The sequence below is a fragment of the Colius striatus genome, chromosome 4 (genome assembly GCF_028858725.1).
Source record: "Colius striatus isolate bColStr4 chromosome 4, bColStr4.1.hap1, whole genome shotgun sequence".
Taxonomy (NCBI): Eukaryota; Metazoa; Chordata; class Aves; order Coliiformes; family Coliidae; genus Colius; species Colius striatus.
This window is the reverse complement of record NC_084762.1, coordinates 44606997-44625983: the sequence shown is the minus strand read 5'-3', so window position 1 is coordinate 44625983 and position 18987 is coordinate 44606997. Positions and strand designations below refer to the sequence as shown.

Here is an 18987-nt window from a genome sequence, read left to right as displayed (position 1 = left end):
GGACCTGTCTCCAACCAAGGCTGAGCCAATTAGTGACTGAGGTAATGCCTCTGTGAGTAACATATTTGAGAAGGGGAAGAAGTTGCTGCACAGTTGCTAAAGTGCAGCAGTAGCAGAAGGGAGAGAGAATGTGAGACTAACATCTCCTCAGACACCAAGGTCATTGGAGAAGGAGGGGGAGTATATGCCCAAGCACTGAAAGAAAGATTCCCTGTGAAATGTGCTGAAGACCATGGTAAGGTAGCTGTGCCCCTGCTGTCCATGAAGGCTACCAGGAAGAAGAGATCCACTCGCAGCCCGTGGAGGAACCCACGTCAGAGCAGATGGATGCCTGAAGGAGGCTGTGACTCCATAGGAAGTTCATCCTAGAGCAAGTTCTTGGCAGGACCTGGGAGTCCATGAGGAGAGAGGAGCGCATGCCAGAGAAGGTTTGCTGTCAAAGAATCCCTGTGAGGGACCCATGCTGCAGCAGTCTCTTCCTGAAGGACTGTTCTACCCATGGGAAGGATCCCACATTGGAAAAATTTGTGGAGGACTGTCTCCCATGGGAGGGACCCCACACCCTAGGGCTGGGAAGTGTAAGGAGGCCTCCCACTGAAAAGAAGCAGTGGCAAAGTCCATCTGTAATTAACTGACTGTAACCCCCATCCCCTGCGTCACTAGAGGGGAAGGACAGAGAGTCTCAGGAAGAAAGACAGTTGGGAGTAGGTATCTTAAGATTTGGGTTTATTTCTCATTTTCTCTCTTCTCTTCTGATTTGGTTTTAAATAAATCAAACTATTTCTCCCCAAGCTGAGTCTGTTTTGCCTCTTACACTAATTGCTGAGTGATCTCCCTGTCCTTATCTTGACTCACAAACCTCTCATACGTCTCAGTTTAGGAGAGGGAGTGATAGAATGACTTAGTGGGCATCTGGCACCCAGCTAGGGCTAAACCATCACAAGCAGAAATGAAGATATTTGACAATATGAATCCAAAAGTGGCATTCAAAACCCAGTGAATTGTTTTATAAACATTTAAGTATGCATAGTGTAGAAAATAATTCCCTTCTTTTTCCCTAGATCCTCTCAATTCTTTTCCATTTACACACATAGTCCAGGTACCCAAAAATATCCCACAGGTAAATTCACAGGAAAATGAGTATGAACAACACCAAGAAAACTTGTTAGTTCCTGAAATAACATAGGTTAAACACGGAAATGAAATAATTTTGTATAAATATTCCTGCAGTAAGGAAATCAGAGACAATTCATCAGTAGGAGTTATATTTTTAAGGATTACATTCCCAAGGAAGGGAGTGAATCTAGATGAAAGGATTAAGGTGTTCCCAGTGTTTGCAGATAACGATGTTTTAAGGAACATCAGCAGGCACGGGTTTTACAGATCTCATCTCACAATCTCTGCAACCCAAAATGGATCCAAACCAGGAACTCCATGTAATGTAAGCTGATTTTCCAACTTCCTTAGGGCACTTTACAGATTTTTACAAGTTCTTGAGGTTCTAACATCACCAAAGGTGGTTTCTTGCCGCTTTCCACTTCCATTCAGTGTCCAACAACCAGCCATGTGATAAACCCAAATTGTGTGGTAAGACCTAATGATTTGTACACTTTAATTTAACTGTATAACTTTCCCAGGACTCACTTCCTTATTGAGCTGCAAGGGTAAAAAGGGCAAGTCAAAGCAAGTTAGTGATTCCCAAACAGCCACAGATTAAAGGTGTCATTTTACAGGCATTTCAATCCTGACTGTAAAGACTGGCTAAATAAACTTGTACTGAAGAACCTCTGCTTTGTAGCAGCAATACCAACATAACACTTCTGCTGTATTTAGCCTTCCTAACAACTTGTTTCCCTGAATGCAGATTCAGTAATACCGAGGGTATTATTCTTAAAACAGATTTATAAATTAACCTTTCTCCTTGTTCATCAGGAAATTTTGCTTTTCTGTTAGGTTTTTTTGCTAAACACTATCAATGATCACACAACGGATGCTAGCCAGAAGTCCCTGTTTCTAAGGGCATGGTCAGTCCTCCAGCCCACACAGATACATATCCTGGCAAGCACAGTTGTCCCAGTACTCTTTTGCACAAAGACTCCCATTTATACTTTTCAATTTACATGAATGGAGACAACAATCAGGGAAGATTCTGTCTTTTCATATCTATCAGTATTTGAGCCCCAGGCCCCAAGAGTGAGAAGTTAAAGGGAAAGATGAGTTTCAACACATTTTTCTAAATTTCAGAAACGTTTAACCTATTAAGAACAGAGGTACAAACTGATACTTCAAATCTACACTCCAATTTGAATCCAAACTCTACCTGATCTTGAAAAAAACTGCAAGGAGGATGTGATTTTAGGACCTCAGGATCACTTTAAGTGTCCTAATGCACACCTTACAGAAACACACTGGCATAATGCAAACCGTAGAAAGCAGAAGACTGCAAAAAGAACAAGACTGGAGGAATGCAGGGAAAGAGAATCTAAATAACAGCTAAGCTTGTTTTTCAAAATAGCATGACAAGTCCTGTGGTAAAAATGTTTATTACAACTAACGTTACTCTGCATTTTTAAGTGAAACTGTAAAATCCATTCTGTTCAATACGGTCAACATATATAAACTTGGTTACCAGAAAAATCGTTTTTTCTTAGATTTCATTTTACTCTCCAAAAATTCTAAAATAAATCTGTCCAAACTCTCAAAGAACAGAAGACTACATGAAGGGATATTCTGAGTATCAGCCTATATTCTTCACAGAAATGTCTTTTAAAGGGATAAAGATGTCTTCAGGCTCTTCAAGTCCACAGAATATTATCTTTCCACATCAGTAAATATTTGTCCTTAAAGAAACTTCTTCTTGCCAACTAATTTCAAGAAAAAAGCTCTGTACAAATAATATGAGAATACTTACATTCTTTTTTACTTTCTAACAGCAGAAAGTACAAATTACTCTTACAGTCTCTGAGTGGTAATCCCATACTCATGAAATACTTATGAGCTACAACTTAATCAGAAGTGGAAATGTTTTCTCAACCTGATACTATGGGTCTTCAAAGAACAACTGGTTTCGCACTGCAATTCAAGAATTGGTGATATACAAAGGATATTAAGTACCCTTAAATACCTTTAAAAGTCTGAAGCATGATAAAAAAACTGAGGAGAATATTCTTAATTTAATGGTGAGACAGAGAAATATTTTACAGCTGGCGTGAGAACACTGCTGACATTTACAATAGTTAGCATTTATTTTACTTCACTGTAATTTCAACAAAGTAGCTGTTCGGAGGATCCAAACTCAGGCAAAAATGGCATTTTTATCTAAAAAAGCTGCTGCACATGTTGTTTCGGTAGAACTGTCAGTGTAGAAAGCACAAGGTCATTAATCAAATCTTGATATCTTGCCTATCAATACTACACGTCATTGCTAAACTACTCTTTCCCCAATTCTGGATCTTTGCCATACATTTAATGGAAAGGAGGGGGTGAGGGAGGAGTGGAGAGTGAGAGGAAAGAAAAAGGAAAGACTGTCATACATCTGGGTACTAGAAAGTCTGAAAGGCACATCAGAATACATGTACCTAGTTGTTATCATCCATGTGAGCTAAAAAATCATGATGTGTCCACTAGCTACGCTTAAGAAACACTTGGCATTAGTTATAAAGAGCATAAATTCTGCAAAGGAGATAGATCAAGACAGCAATTTCAATACTGATTTTATTAGCCAATCTTATTAATGAGATTCTATCAAACTGCTCTTCGGTGCCGCTGGTTTTAGATCAAATAAGCTAAGTGCAAGGTAGGATATTAGCTGAAAGAATATTTCCTGCTCCATTCAACTTTGCACCAAGAGATAAATACAGTCAAATACAGGATACAGGACAGAGACTGTGGCCAGAACTTCACCTAGGGTAAGTTGGAGTGGATCTTGGGAGTGGTAAGTTGGATTTTTCACCAGCTAAGGGAATCCTTTCCCCATATGTGCCAGCACTCATGAATCCGACTGCTGGATTATCTCTCTCTAAACTGTACATTAGTAACAATCCCAAAAAACAATCCACTCTACTCACTGCTAGAACTTCAAGTAATTACTCAAAAAAACCCATAAATAATGACCAGATGGTCATTCTTCACATCACAAAAGGGTGCAAGTATATTCTGTATTTTCTAGTAACACAAGTCAAAGAATCTATTACTTAAATATACTACTTGAAAGATTTAATGTGAAAAACTTCAAATGTAAAAAAACTATCAAAGCTAAAAATATACTGCAAAACAGTTACAGATGCTGACTTTCAGTCCTAGAAGAGTATTTTAACTCATTCTCAAGCAAATTTTTGAAGTAAACATTTACTAAAATTACTAGGGTGCTTCATACACTTTTGTGTTTTCTTTACTTGTGCTGACTCGTTTAAAGTAAGCACACACACACACACAGAAGTCAGCCCTAATAACTCATTGATTTCAAGCAATCTCTATTAACCAAATCCTTTCTCACAGTGCAGTGATTTATATTCCGTTTGCATAGCCCTAGATGCCTCCTCTCTCTCAAACTCACTAAGGAAAAAACAGAAGACAAGACCCCTTGGGGGAAACTTTTAAAATCAAATTAGTGAAACTGACCACGGGCCAGGAGAGGAAATATATGTTTTTAATGAAACATCAACAGCACTAAGGGTAGAGAATAAAAGATCTACATGGCTGCTCAGCTGGTCTGTTTTCAAAGTGAAAATGTTCTACAGGACAAAACTATGGCATTCCCTCCTCCTTCTCTTTTCCTTCCTGTTTGCCCATTTACAAACCAAACACAAAATCAACTCTTCAAACAATAAGAAAGTCCTATCCAAACCTTCTGTCACTAGCAAAAGATACCCTGTGATTATTTTCCTAATAGTTCTGCTTTCTAATTAAAAAGTAAACTATGCACTTGTTTAACCTATGCTTCATTTTAAAATATCAAAGTTAAGCTTTCTGTTTTAATCTTTAAAGTAACTTTCAAGAAGGGTCTAGAGATCTTGCAAAAGCTTGTTACCAACTCTACACCTTAAGTATGCATTTCTTAGTAACAAAGTTTCCTCCAGAGTTTGGCAGCATGCCCATATCAATCATGGGTTGCTGAGCTATGACTTTCATACAGCTTAGGCCAATACAAAGATCTATTCAAAACAAAACAATATAAAAAAGCCTAGAAAAAATACATTTTCTTCAAACATTATGTTGTGTATTCTTGCAGCAGAGTAGGAGAATTCTGATTCTTCCATGTCTAACAGACAAACAAATTAGCAAATGCTGTGTACAGTTTAGCACTCTCCTGCCTAAGAATGATGAACCCCTCCAAGCTTTGCCATAAAGTACCAAAAATAGATGAACCAACTTCTGCCCAGACAGTTCCAGCCTCCCCAGAGTCAGAAATCAGTGCTTTAAGAGATATAAGCCTTAACTCTTCAGAGCAACTGACAGTGAAAGATCATAGAAGATATAATATAGAACATTTCTTCCTAGTGTTTCTTCCAACAACATGCTGGTCACAATCAGTCAGAAGAGAAGTACAGAAACTGTCAAATCAACTTTCTTGCAGTAACACTAACTTTGCCCCATTTGATGAGTGTTTGGCTCTCTAGTCCTGAAAGACATTCCTCCACTGAGGAAAGTCTGTGTTTCCAGAGTTCTAGAGATCCTGCAATTGAACTTTCTGACCTTTTACACCTCAATCTGACCATTCCATTGCATTAACAGGTTTACATATTTAATGCAAATATGCAAAAATACTGAGAATTTTAAACAGAAGAGTTTAACTTGAGATCTATTGTGAGATAATTGATGTGAATAATCCTCCAGTCACCTTTCTCTCCTCCTCTGAAACTCCTTATCAGAGTTACAATACCTATGAATTGAAAGACTTTATATTTGGAAGCATATTTGGCTCTGTTTTCTTAAAGCAAACATGAAATGTTTCTACCACGTCCTACTCCAAATCAATTAGTTTTTTACAAAGAAAGTGCAAAGATCAGGTCACAGGCTAATTGTTAAATTTAAGAAACGGAAAGAGATGCATCCTTACGTATAAAATCTGAACTTACAACAATGACCTGAAAACACTGTTTGCTGCTTGAAAATAAGTCTTTGATAACCCAGACTTTAAGTAACTTGCATAAAATAAAAGGTGATAGAAAATAGTACCAGAGGACTGCTGGGAAAAAAGACAGCAGGATCAGGCAGAGGAAGGTTACCAATACAGAAGGAATGACAGTGAATATTCTCATCCACACATATAAAATTATTACTGTTCCATTAATTACAATGACCTGTGACCTATATGCTATAAGCATGGTAATTTCCACTACAGTCTAACAGAAATGAAATCTCTAAGATGCTCTGTGACAATAACTGAAAAACACATGTGTTTAAAGTAAATTCATATTATTTTGAACAATCCATGTTTAACTATGTGACAGCAAATGGTCAACTGCTAAATATCGTACCATCTAAACAGAGAACAATTGCAATCAATCGCATTGACTTAGATCCTACATACAATAAATGATGCTCACCTAAATGCTACTCACCTGCCTTAAATCCAATGTGATGGTTACCCAGTGATATTGCCTCCCATTCTGAATGCTGGGACTCTGCCACCAGTTATTGGTACCATCGATTGCGCTGGAAATTGGGTGCTGCTCTGTTGTAAAGTGAAAAATTAAATATCTCTTGAAAATATATTTCATTGCATTTTCTTTGACCCAGCACATTTATTTCACACTGAGTACAATAAAGCACCATCATAAAGGAAGTAAAAGCTGGAATCAAAAACGCTGTCGTTAGACTCTGTGATGCTTAGTGGTGATTCAAGGTGCTTATGCTTCCTCTCTGCAATTTGCTCAAAGGTAGAATCACTCATATAGTGGGGAGAATAATAGTAAAAAGAACTTGACTCCAATACACCCTATATTCATGGAAAGTGTCAAAAAGGATGACACAAACCCATCAAACAAACAAACAAAAACACACGAAACTTGCCTTTGGGATTGGCACTGTGGTGGTCACAGACGCGGCACTGGGCATTGCGCAGGGGCCGTCCTGGGACATGCTCTACCAATTTGCAGAACATCTCTGGTCCCTTTTCCCCACAGGTGGCATTGGTGGAGATGTGAGCATTGCTGGCTAAGTTCAAAATGGCAGGGAACAGGCCTTGAAAGAAATAACGATTATCAGCTACATTGTAAGGCAAGCAAATACAGATATAGGTATGAGACAGGTCTCTCAATATACAGGGTTTCCTGACAAGTTTCTAGCTTAGAGCCATGGATATAGAAAAATATAATGGAAACTATTTTGTGAAAAGATTAACATATCACAGGACCATCAACCCTTGCCCAAGCAATTTCACAGTCACAGGAGGGCTGGTCTCTAACTTCCCACAGCCTGGTTGTGCCCATCCACAGAGTCTGCTAAACTAAGCCTATCCATGGATCTATATCCCCACCCAACCTCAGTCTGTCTCCAGAGAGGTGTCCAATGCCCTGGGCTGGGGCTGTCCAGTGGCCCCAGCTGCTCTGCTCCTGCCTGGGGCAGTGGGACAGGGCTTGGCTGCCAGGCCTGCCCTGACAGACTCCTCAGGAGCCTCCATGGCCCTTAGGAAGCCTGTGACTCTCATGGCACCCTGACTGTTATTTCACTCCATCTTTGCGTGCTTTATTGCTGAGGAACACAAGAGTTACTTAACTATCTCTTACAGTTACTAAACCTTTTCTTCACATTGTAAATTGATCAAAACCAGGAGGACAACTGATAGGCTGCCAGAAGCAAGTCAGAATTGTACAGCATATGGTTGGCTAATGTGGAAAATGGAATTTAACAGGAGCTCTCTGTTAACAAAATCAACACAATTACTCCAAATATGATCCAGGCTTGCAATTTTTAGAGACTGTACTTTAGACCTTTGCTCTGAGCTTTTCTGCAGACTGTATAAAGTCTAAGGGATAATTTGCTTGCTGCTTATTTAATCTTTACACAAACACTTTAATGTACTTTCAAATGGTATGGCTTTTGTGTACTGGAATAATGAAACAACAGACAAAGCATTTCAAGATAGATTATGCTACTAGACCAGGAATCTTTAGTATTTTCTAAAAAGAATAAATTTTTACTTTGGCTTGAAGGCTACTGATAAAATGTAAATAAATAATAATGTGACAGAAATAAGCACAGCTTCTCAGCAACATTGTTAGCAGTTTTCAGCCTTCCCTCCTGAGCTAAATAGCTTTCTTTTCTTGCAAGATTCATTTCCACTCAGAGGCAACTCTGAAAAAGAGAAATTGTTTTGGAAATAAAAAAAAAGGGTCCTATCTTTAGAAATTAAACACAATGGGCTGAAATCAAAGCTAGAGCATTGGTATAGCACATGAACAGTGCTGCAAGAATTGCTACTGATACAATAGTGAGGTATTAAAATTTTATTTTCTTTCATTATAAGTAATTCTGAAAAAAAAACCCTGATGGATTTGTGAAAATATATGCCAATTTCATCAGTAAAACTTTATTAATTACTTCATAGATCTACAACATACATCAAAAATACTGTGATATTAATATTTTCCTTTTCTTGCCTGTCTATCCGTATGAGGTAACATTAAATATTCCTTTAGAGTATCTCTGGCCAGTAATTGCATTACCCTGGTAAGCCTGGACAAAAGTTCTAGTGCTATTTAAACCTTCACTTCAGCTATTGAAAGTGTGGCTAAATCCTAGCCCTCTGCACCACAATTTGAATTAACAGTGTGTTTTCAATTGTGCTATACTTGTAACTTAACAGGAGGGAGACGAAGTTTGTTATTTTTTTTTAATTTTAACTTTAAACCAGACTAGGTCAGATACCTTGTTCTCATTATACCTAAATCTGATGCAGTCAAGGATGCTCAAATCATCCTATTGACCAGTTTGGTGAGGCTCTTCTGCCAGTAACATGCTTTCTGAACAGTCTTCTCTCACCTCATGCAATATGAGTATAGTATTGCTCCAGATCTAAAGCTGAATGCAAAGCAGAAATGCCACCCTCCATTTTTCTATTGGACAAGAATGTTCAGGTGGAAGAAGACATTCTTTTTTACATTAACTTCCAATGATACAAAATGTTCCTTATTCAGTATTGTTCCAAGAGCTATCCATTACTTATCAGGTCATTTATTACCTTCACTTACATTAGAGAGTAGCCCTGCCATTTCTTTTGAGTCATTTGTTACAATGACATAATTTGAGTACAATAACCTTCAGTCAATGGACTTGTGCCAAAGGAACAGTAAAGCCATGAAGAAAAAGGACTGATGGCAAATGCTGTGCTGGCCTAAGCTTCATTCCAAAGCCCTAAGCTCAAGTCACCATAGCATTCACCCCAGAACTCAGCCCTTTTGTCTGCACAACATCAAGCATCTCACTGATTTCTAAAAAATTTGCTGATTGATAATGAAATAAATAATGGTATGGTAACACTAAGGTCTCATTATGAGTTTTCTGGGTCCCACCAAGATAACACAAAAGAACACTTCAACCGAGTTGCACTGGAGTTTTGCGCCTGGATCCAAATAGAAAGCAAGAAGTTGACAGCTTCATCTTGAACTGTGAGTTCAAGAGCTCTTAGATGCTCCTCTGCCACTTCTCTCCATTAAAAAAAAAAAAGAAAAAAGACTGAAACCATCTGGTAAAATATTGTTTTAACTCTCTTAGGAAGAGTTAGGTATGATAAAGTGAGCAGCCACAGAATCAGACATTTAGATGAGACATTTACAGATAAATAGGTGACTGTCATCATATCCTGCTATAAAAATCAAAAAGGTTATAACAGACTCTTGCAGAAAATACCACAATTCAGTTAAACTAAAGTTTTAGGAGAGGATATTGGCATTCTTGAAGACTTTTACAGTTTGCTACCCCAAGTCCAGCACAAATGATTAGATTTAGAATTCCCACTAGAAAGGGAGGGAAGTGCTACATACAAAATCCTCACTGCTTCACTGCTGAGCTGTCCAGTTCCATTACCACATTGGACAACTGTAGCTTTGAACCAGTCTTGAGACACCTCCATATGGATGGTAACAGATGCATACAGATCTCTACAGAACACAGTTGTAGACTTCGCAGCTTGCTAATCTAGCTTTGTTGACTATATTCTATTTGTTAAAATAACTTGCAGCCAACTTTGCATATAAATATTTGTTCCTTCATCTTTCCACCAGAGTCCATCTGTTTGCTTCAGTATTTTGCAAGAGACTATGGTGCACTCCCAAGGCATTAGAGACTTATTCTCTGTGCTCAAGATAACAACACATATATCTGACTTATGGTACGGAAAACCCATGAAGCTGAGTGTCATTTATCAAAGGCTTTTTAGACACATTTATTCCTTTCCTTATCTTCAAAAAGTACTCTCAGTTTAGGACCCTTGACTGCATTCTGTGAAGCTAGATCTGAATGCAATCTCAATCCCATTCCAAATTAATAATTCTTCAGGAAATTAATAGTATTTCACCATTTTACTATTTCGGGTGGAGGGAAAGGGGATCAGTGCATTTTGGCAAAATCTCCCTGCGTCTGTGTTTTTCAACACATTTGACTATATGGAGTCTCATAACAAGACTGACAGGGTGAGACTATACTTTACTTTTTTGCAGATGTCATATGGAGAAAGGGAGACACTCTCCAGAATAACAATCTTCCTAGCAGAGGCATAGCTAATTAAATTAATTTACTTTACAGAATTATACAAACAGGAGGATGCATAGGAGAGTTTTGCTTTACAGGGGCTTCACTATGTCAGCAAATATTTTTAATAAGCACAAAAAAGATCTGGTAATACTATGTGGTATCCTGATCAACACTGTGAAAAGAAAAGCTTTACAGGAAGGCTGCATTTAAGACATTATCCCTCTAAATCACAGAATCTTGAGGATTGGAAGGGACTTGGAGAGATTATCCAGTCCAATCTCCCTGTCAGAGCAGGACTATCTAGAGTAAGTCACAGAGGAACTCATAGAGGTGGGTTTTGAATGTATCCAGAGAAGGAGACTCAACAACCCCTCTGGGCAGCCTGTTCCTGCACTCTGTCACTCTCACAGTGAAGTTTTTTTCCTTATATTTCTTTGAAATCTCTTATGTTCCAGTTTGTACCCATTGCCCCTTGTCCTGTCATTGGACATCATTGAAGAGTCTGGCTCCATCCTCCTGACATCCATCCTTTATGTATTTGTAAACACTGATGACATTACCCCTCAATTTCCTCTTCTCCAAGCTATAGAGATCCAAATCCAACTTTGCTGATCTGTTTGATATCCCCTGAAAGCTCAGAAAATTAGGAAGGTGGTTGCTGGGCTTTAAGCAACTAGAAAAAAAAAAAAAAAATATGTGAAATGAAGACAAATTATCTGAAGCCAGGAACTGAGCCTAGGTGACAATGTTTTCTGGATTGTTCATCAGTGCATGCAATGAAGGCTCCCAACCAGACTTCAGTGAGCAATTCTGAGGCATTCAGCAAAGCCACAGCCTGATTTTTCCCCCTAGTATTTTGGCTTTTTTTTTCTGCTGTGCATAATAAAGCAGTAAGTGAACAAAGAAGATAACTTAAACATAAAGAACTGATCTGTGTAGTAACAATGAGCTTTTTATTTTATTATTTCTCAGAACACAGCCATACTTGAAGAGGTCTATTGTCATTTGCAAGTTAGCATTCTTTAAAATGTTGAGGCAATTAAGGGTTCATAACAAGCTGACAATGCTGAAGTTTGCTCACAAGCAGTAGATTCTCCACTTACTGAAAACATGTGCAGAGGACACAGTGAAAGTTGTTCAGAATAGTTTTATGCACTTCAGAAACACAAACTGATAAGGACAAACTGTAACAAAATGTCAGAGTATTATAATGTAAAAAATATGTAGTAGTATTACACTGCAGAAGTTGAGGTGACATTCTTTATAACACTGTAAGATAGTTTAATAGCACAGATTTGCTTTAGTTGTTCTGTCTTACAAAAGTTTTGTATTAAACAAGTTTACCAACTAAAAGCCCTGGAACTATTTGTCTTTGGTTCAAATTTCTTGCCTGCTAAATAGATTTACCCTCATCATATTTTAGCAGTGAATGTTCCTAGCTTAACCTTTTTCTGTACACTTTCATTACAATCCTATCCTGTAATCAGAATGAAAATCCAGGCTGATTCCCCCAAAACTGGCTGAAAACTGTAATTCCTAACTGCAGGAACTGAGGCACTAATTCCACATTCTTAAGAATCATTAAGAAATTTGTGATATAATGCTCATCTGCCTTATAATCCATTTTTGCAGCACTGACCCATTTGAAAAGCTGAAAGCTTCTCTACAGCATACACACTAGGCTTAGGTAACAATCCATTTGTTAGAAATTATTTTGAAAGTTGATCACACATTTTTCTGTAGCCCTACAGACAGAATTTCTGCTAGTGTAACACAGACTGTAAGAGCTAACTAAGGGATACAGTTTTACTAATAGAACCTCTACAGAACTTTAGGTTAAGTAGTTTAGTCTAAACATTTCAAATTAAAAAATACATCACTGATATGACAGACCTCTACCTTCTCCTAAAACCTGGTCTCTATTTCTTCTCATATTGTATGTAGGCCAAAGTTGACTAATGTGTCAATAACAGACAATCTTCCCCAGACGAAGTTTCTATTTATTTCAATCAGTTTTCAAAGTAAGAACATAAGTTTCTTCATTCTCAAGAGTTTCCATTGAGGAATATCCAAAATATCCCAGACAAGTATATTCTGGTGCTTTATCACTTTAAAAATTATAAATTTTTAGTCCTTTTTGCTGTATTCATGATCTTTCATGATCTTGATTACAGCTTCTGATTACCTCAAAGGCTGTTATCAGGCACCCTTTTCCAGCCTAAGTAAACGACCCTTTAAATCTTTCCACAGTCAATTTTCTAAACCTCTTATCCTCCTGAATTCTTGGCAATTTGCATCTCTCCTACAGTGTGGTTCCTCAGACCTCATCAGTACCAATTGGAGTAGAATAATTTCTTAAATTCTTGACAGTTTTGTTAATACATCCAAGAAAAAAGCTTTTCTCTTTTTTTTCAAGGCACTACAGTTCAGTTTACATTGCACAGAATGGTAAAAATATGTTTTTTGCTGTACTGCAGCCTGGCCAGTCATGAAAGAGATGTATACACTCTATCAGGTCCTGGGATGAGCTCAGGTTATCTGTAAAACAGATTACAATGCAGTCATTTGCAGAATGCTCATAAATACTTGCTTTCAGAACAATCTGCTGATTATTTTACAGCTCTGATTCTGTTAAGCTTTTGTAAACCTCACTTTAAACAATCCCACAGAAAGAATAACAAAAATTCCATTATAAGCTGTTAAGAGCATAAACAAGTTGCAGAAGACCAAAATTTGCCCTTTTCTCCATCCAAATGTCAAAGGGATTCTCTGCTATTCATTTTCTGCTGTTGCTTATGTACACTCAACATGTGAAATGAAAGCTTTAATGGATATAGTATACTGCAGCAGCAGGCATTTACCTTTTGTGGTCTGCCTTGGGCTAGATGATGTGTTAATTAGCATTCAGTACTGGGAAACATATTAGAAAGACGTGCAACACTGCACATTTATAAAGTTAATAAAGTTGTAACATTACAAATTAATAAAATTCTGTCAAAACCAGACTACGAACACAGAAGGCAAAAGTTTGCTCATTCAAGAATTAACATCAGCTGTACTATTCTCCCCACACTAGTTTCCTCCATATAGTTTGTGAAGGTTAAAGAGCAAGAGTCTGGCATAACTTGATTGTCTTCCTAAAAATTTTTCAACCACCAGCAAACAGCCAGGTTGATGGACAGAATGTAGCAGAGAATTTGAACACCACAAAATGTGTGGTTTTTTTTTTTAAAGGGGGCAGAAAACCTCAAGTCTAATAAAATACTATATTTAAAAGTTTAAGAAGCAGCATGCTAAATAGACAAGGCAATAAATTAGCTAGAGGGAAGAAAGCCAATTAAGTCTTAATTGTAAGATACTAAATTTACTAATAGACAGTACAGGAGAGATGGAGTTAAAATTAGGGATTTGTCAAACTCACTGGAAAATTTCAGTAAGAAAATGAAAGGCCAGGCAATATCAATACTGAAAGAAACTGAAGCTTGTGCACTTTTGTTAGTTACACAGTAATTGACAAAGTATCGAGGCTTAACATCACAGATGAGTTAGACACTGGTTTAGACTGAATACTAACGCAAAAATGATATCCTTTAGATTATGAAGCCGTTAAGTTAGCTAATGCTTTCCAACATTCTACCTACTGAATTTAAAACTTTACAACATTCTACCTTCTGAAAACCTCTCATGCTCAGAATCTGCAAACAGAGATTTAGATCATATAGAGATTATGTGACAACACACGTACTCAGATTGGAAGTAGAGGGGATAAGAAACAGATATGGGTCAGTGTGCAAATTCTTAAGACTGAAGCTTGAGTAACTAATTTTCAGTCCCATCCAGAGATTCCTACAAATGAGATACATTGTTCCCTAGAAGAGTGCAGGTCACCACAGCCTTCAGCTGAAAGTTTTAAGAGAATACAAAACATTGGTAAATAGCTTGCATGATGGCTCTGAATGAGGTTTCTAGTATTATGGTTTGGTCATTCACAAATTTCATGGATTTGAGGCAAAAAAAAAAGTTCAAGTTCTTGGAAATAATAAAAAGAGCAGAAAAAAATTTTATCAGAGCAATTCCCAATACCTTAAATATCAGCAGTAAGATGATGCTTTATTTCAATCAGAATATACTAAAGGGCAGTAGGAAGAAAACTAGCTTTCATGCCAGTTTTCAGCATTAGATAGTACAACTTGATACAAACGTAGGTAATTTGTGAGCACTCTATATAGCATGCATTTTCAAAGCATAATCAATATTTCTTCCATCGAATCCTGTCTTGCAAGTATTTATTTTTTTATATGGTGTTGGCTGATTCAAGAATCTGCCTAGAAATTACCACAGCATTTACACCCAAAGCAGACAGAAGTTGAGGGATGGGCACATTGCCAAGGAACAACAAACCTGCCAGACCATGAAATTAGTTCTTTCTTGTTCATGCAAAGCTTTTTCCACGTTGAGGAGTCTACCTCATTGTATTTGTTATGGGGGTTGTTCTTTCTTTTAGCATTACACTACTATTTTTTCCTGAAGTCACCTTAATTTTGCAATGAAATTATCTCAAACATGAGGTACTTAACAAGCCCCAGCTATTAAATATTTCAGTATCTTTTCAGTTTTGCTTATACACAGCACAAGACAATATTAGGTTAGATCAATATGACAGTACTACTGGCAGTGTCACCAGCATGTCAAAGACTAGGATGTCGGTCATTTGTCACTTATATGTCCCAATATCAAGAAGACAGAACACTTTTGTTCTAACTGATGCTGGATCTATCCTCCCATGTTTTACTACGACTATCTCAACAGATAATGTCTTACCCTGCACCTCTTTCCTACGACCTGTTTTCAACCTCAGGAAAAAGCCTTCCTTGGAAATGAAAAATCTGTCTGGGTTTAATCCTAATTAAATTTGCATGCATAAATATGCAACTTTAGGCTTCACACCAAATCATAATAAATACGAAGTTATTCACCAGCCATATATAAGAGCAAAATTTATTTCATTTTCCTAATTACAAGAAACAAATTTTTTTCACCTTCCCAATATGAACACACCATTTTAACATGACAAATTGCAGCTGCCTTAGATTAAGTTAAATTTCTACTTAAATTAAGTGGAATTTCTATATTAATAAACAAAGGCTTTTTCAAGTGGAAGAGATTTTGGTATTTCAGAACTACCAGCTCTCCTATTTTATCAGGATGTGGGCTTTTTAAACACAGAAGAAAAATGTTTTCACTCCAGCAGACAAAGCCATTATCAGGGCACACACAGCCCTGTATCACTGCCAGATCTTCCTGGGTAGAAGAGAGTGCATTTCCTCCACCTTGAACAGAGTTGAAACAATTTGCAGCTGTGTAATACTGAAAACATGCAAAACTCAATCATTCTCTTCTCTTTGACAAGATTTTGCAATCTCTGATTTAAAAGGTTAATTGGGAAATAACCTCTGTAGATTTGGGGTTTTTTTTCAGTGATAACCAACTGTTCGCTATGCCATGGAAGCAGCTTTCTGATCTTTGCAAAAAGTAAAATCTATCCTGCCACTTTTTTCGTCAGCATTTTACTCTAGGCAACAAAGTAAAATTGCAAATCACCATGCCCTGATTACTTATATCTGCTGGTGTCCAATCAGAGAGGTTAACAAATGTATAGGGCATGTTGCAACTATTTTAAAAATTTTTAATAGCAAGTCATTGTTGCACATTTTCTGTTTCAAACTCCACCACCTTCAAACTTTCATTTTATTGTTTCATGGTAAGTGCCTTCATAAACAAAGCCATTTGTGTCACACAGGATAAATTCCTGAAAAAGTGTCATTTAAAGTACTTTGAAATAAAGCTGGGGAAAAAATCCACAAATATTGTAAGCTTTTTTTAAAAGTTCTCCTCTGTATTGCCATCAGTGCTCAGTAACTCAAGCTGCCACATGGAATTTTAATCAACTGTCCGGAAAGTATTTTGCCTTTGGCTTGAAAACAAGAATTATGCATTTCAGCCCAACAGGCCATTTTTAAAGAAAATTCTAACAGTTGGAAGACCAAGACTGAGAGCTCAAGCAACTGAATTTAAAATTCAGCAATGCTACGGTGACACTAAAAATTGCAAGGCACATTTTGGATCCTACCCTGAAACAACTAAAACATTGATTACTGTGGAAAGTGCAGTGATCATATAGGTAGAGCTGTCTAATGTGCAGTTTATTTCTCATTGTCCTTCAGGACAGAAAAGACAAGGAGGGTTGCTCAAGTTTTAGTACATACTGATGATACAGTGTCTATGTGGTATACAGTAGGGTTTTTCTTCTTTGGTATAAACATCCTGATCTCTTCCCTGCGCTACCATGAAGTCACTGCTTAGACTCTTTTCCTATCACTATAGGCTGAAAATCCTGCTAACTGAGATATCCAAGCTTGGATTTGTCCATTACCACTATTAGCCATGGCAGCACAATGGCAGATCCTTACACCAAGTATCCACAGTAAAAAATCTGAACAATCTGAGGCATCACCAGAGCTAAAGATCAGCGTGGCAACCTGATCCATGCCAAGATACATTTGAATATAACTGCCAGCAGTCATGATTTGTACCTACTGCTCCATTGCTGCCTTCAGATCACAGCTGTCAGCCCTATGTAAAATCTGTTATCCTTTAGTCATGGCAGAAATCATGCTGAATGCCCAGGCGCTACATCTTTATCCTCACTGCTTGCAAAAAACAGCCTTCCCTACCTCAGAAAACCTGCACTGCACTTTGCAGACTTTTTTTTTTTTTTCCAATTAGAAATGCCCTCACTACAATATTATAAATATGAGAGAAACTAAGCTGTCGCTTGTGTGACCACTGAAGAAAAGAGTGGTCATCCATTTGACAAGTATTTGCATTTGCTGCATGACTTTAGCAATAAACTTGCTCTGAAGGATGCTGGCAAACAGACTTTAAACCTACTTCAAGGAAGATAAATTGTGATGGGCTTGGAAGGACTTATTCCTGTAAGTTCTAGCTTAAAAATCATGTTTACTTCTAAAGTTCATTTCCATAATAAGCTCACATTTTTGCATTAGCAAAAAAAACCAGAACTTTGGTTTCTAAAATTCCAATCAGCTTTTAGTGAGTCATTGTTAGTAGTCAAAAGTAATACAAACACCCAGGGTTATCCACAAATGGAGATCCAGATACACGGCAATTTGCTTTCTATTTGAAAACATATATTAAAAAAATACATAATACCCTGCTAAAAGATATACTACCATCTAAAAGCAAACTGGACTACTTGGGCAATTTTAAAAAGAGCCTTATCTAACCAGTGCGTTAGTCAGCAACTATTAAAGGGATAAATGAACAATTGACTGTAGATAAATGTAAACTCACAGCAGTGAGTTCATGTGATCATTTTCCCATCAAAATTTTTATCTCTTCAGCATATTTTAAAATACGTGTTTTCTAGTAAAAGTCATTGGGTATGTTTTTCAGAGACTCTAAAGCAAATAAAAGGAATCTAGAAATTTCAACAGCATGTATTTCACAACCCTAATTTAAACGGCTTTCCAAAGATCCTGACAATTCAAAGAACCTTCACTTCAACTTCTGTTATCTAGCCCTTCTCAGCCAATAAAGTAGAAACAATCTAACCATCAGAGGCATTAGCACACAGTAACAAGCCTTTTTTTGCCCTCCCCTCTTACAAGAGCACAGGATATGCACAAAAGGCAGTGCTTCAAAGGCAAGTAAAATATATGGATGTCGTGGCAGGGAGAAAAACAAAACACACATTAGCTATTCATCCATTTGAATGAGAAATGTTTGTAAGGGGAAACTAGTCAAGAATGAAAACAGTGGGCTCTCTTCAGTGCTACTTGTAGCAAAGCTCCTCTTCAGGAGCTGGTTTTCCCAGGAGCTGGTTTTCCCACTCATGTGAAGCAACAGCCAGAAACAAGGAAGCCACTGAAAACCCAATCAAGTTGTTCCAAATTATCTATATTGTTTCTGAATTGTCCTCTCAGCCTTTCAGCAAATAAAAGCTTATACAAATATGATAAAGGAGGCAGTAGACACAGGCTTGCCTTCAAGGTCATTTTGGACATGGGCCTTTCTTCAAGGTCATTTTGGAGCATAAGAGCAGTAAAAATGCAGGCAAAGCCAAGAAGAAAATAAAGTTTCAACTTCAGGAAAATAATTTCTTAAAAAGGTTTTAACATTTATTCTCATGTGGAAATCAAGAGGAGGGCTGTGTCTCATGGCACAATAAATGAGCCCTCAAAAAGGAATTACATAATGCTTGCAAATCAG

General features: G+C 37.4%; 1 protein-coding gene across 1 annotated transcript in view; it reads right to left on the bottom strand.

The window, feature by feature from the left end:
* LAMA1 (laminin subunit alpha 1) overlaps window positions 1-18987 on the bottom strand; it is a 104428-nt gene that overhangs the window by 77487 nt on the left and 7954 nt on the right. The window contains exons 2-3 of the mRNA XM_061994834.1: window positions 7015-7185; window positions 6564-6676 (exon numbers count right to left, since the gene is read on the bottom strand). Coding sequence (XP_061850818.1) covers window positions 6564-6676; window positions 7015-7185 — 284 coding nt within the window. The remainder of the gene's footprint in view (window positions 1-6563; window positions 6677-7014; window positions 7186-18987) is intronic.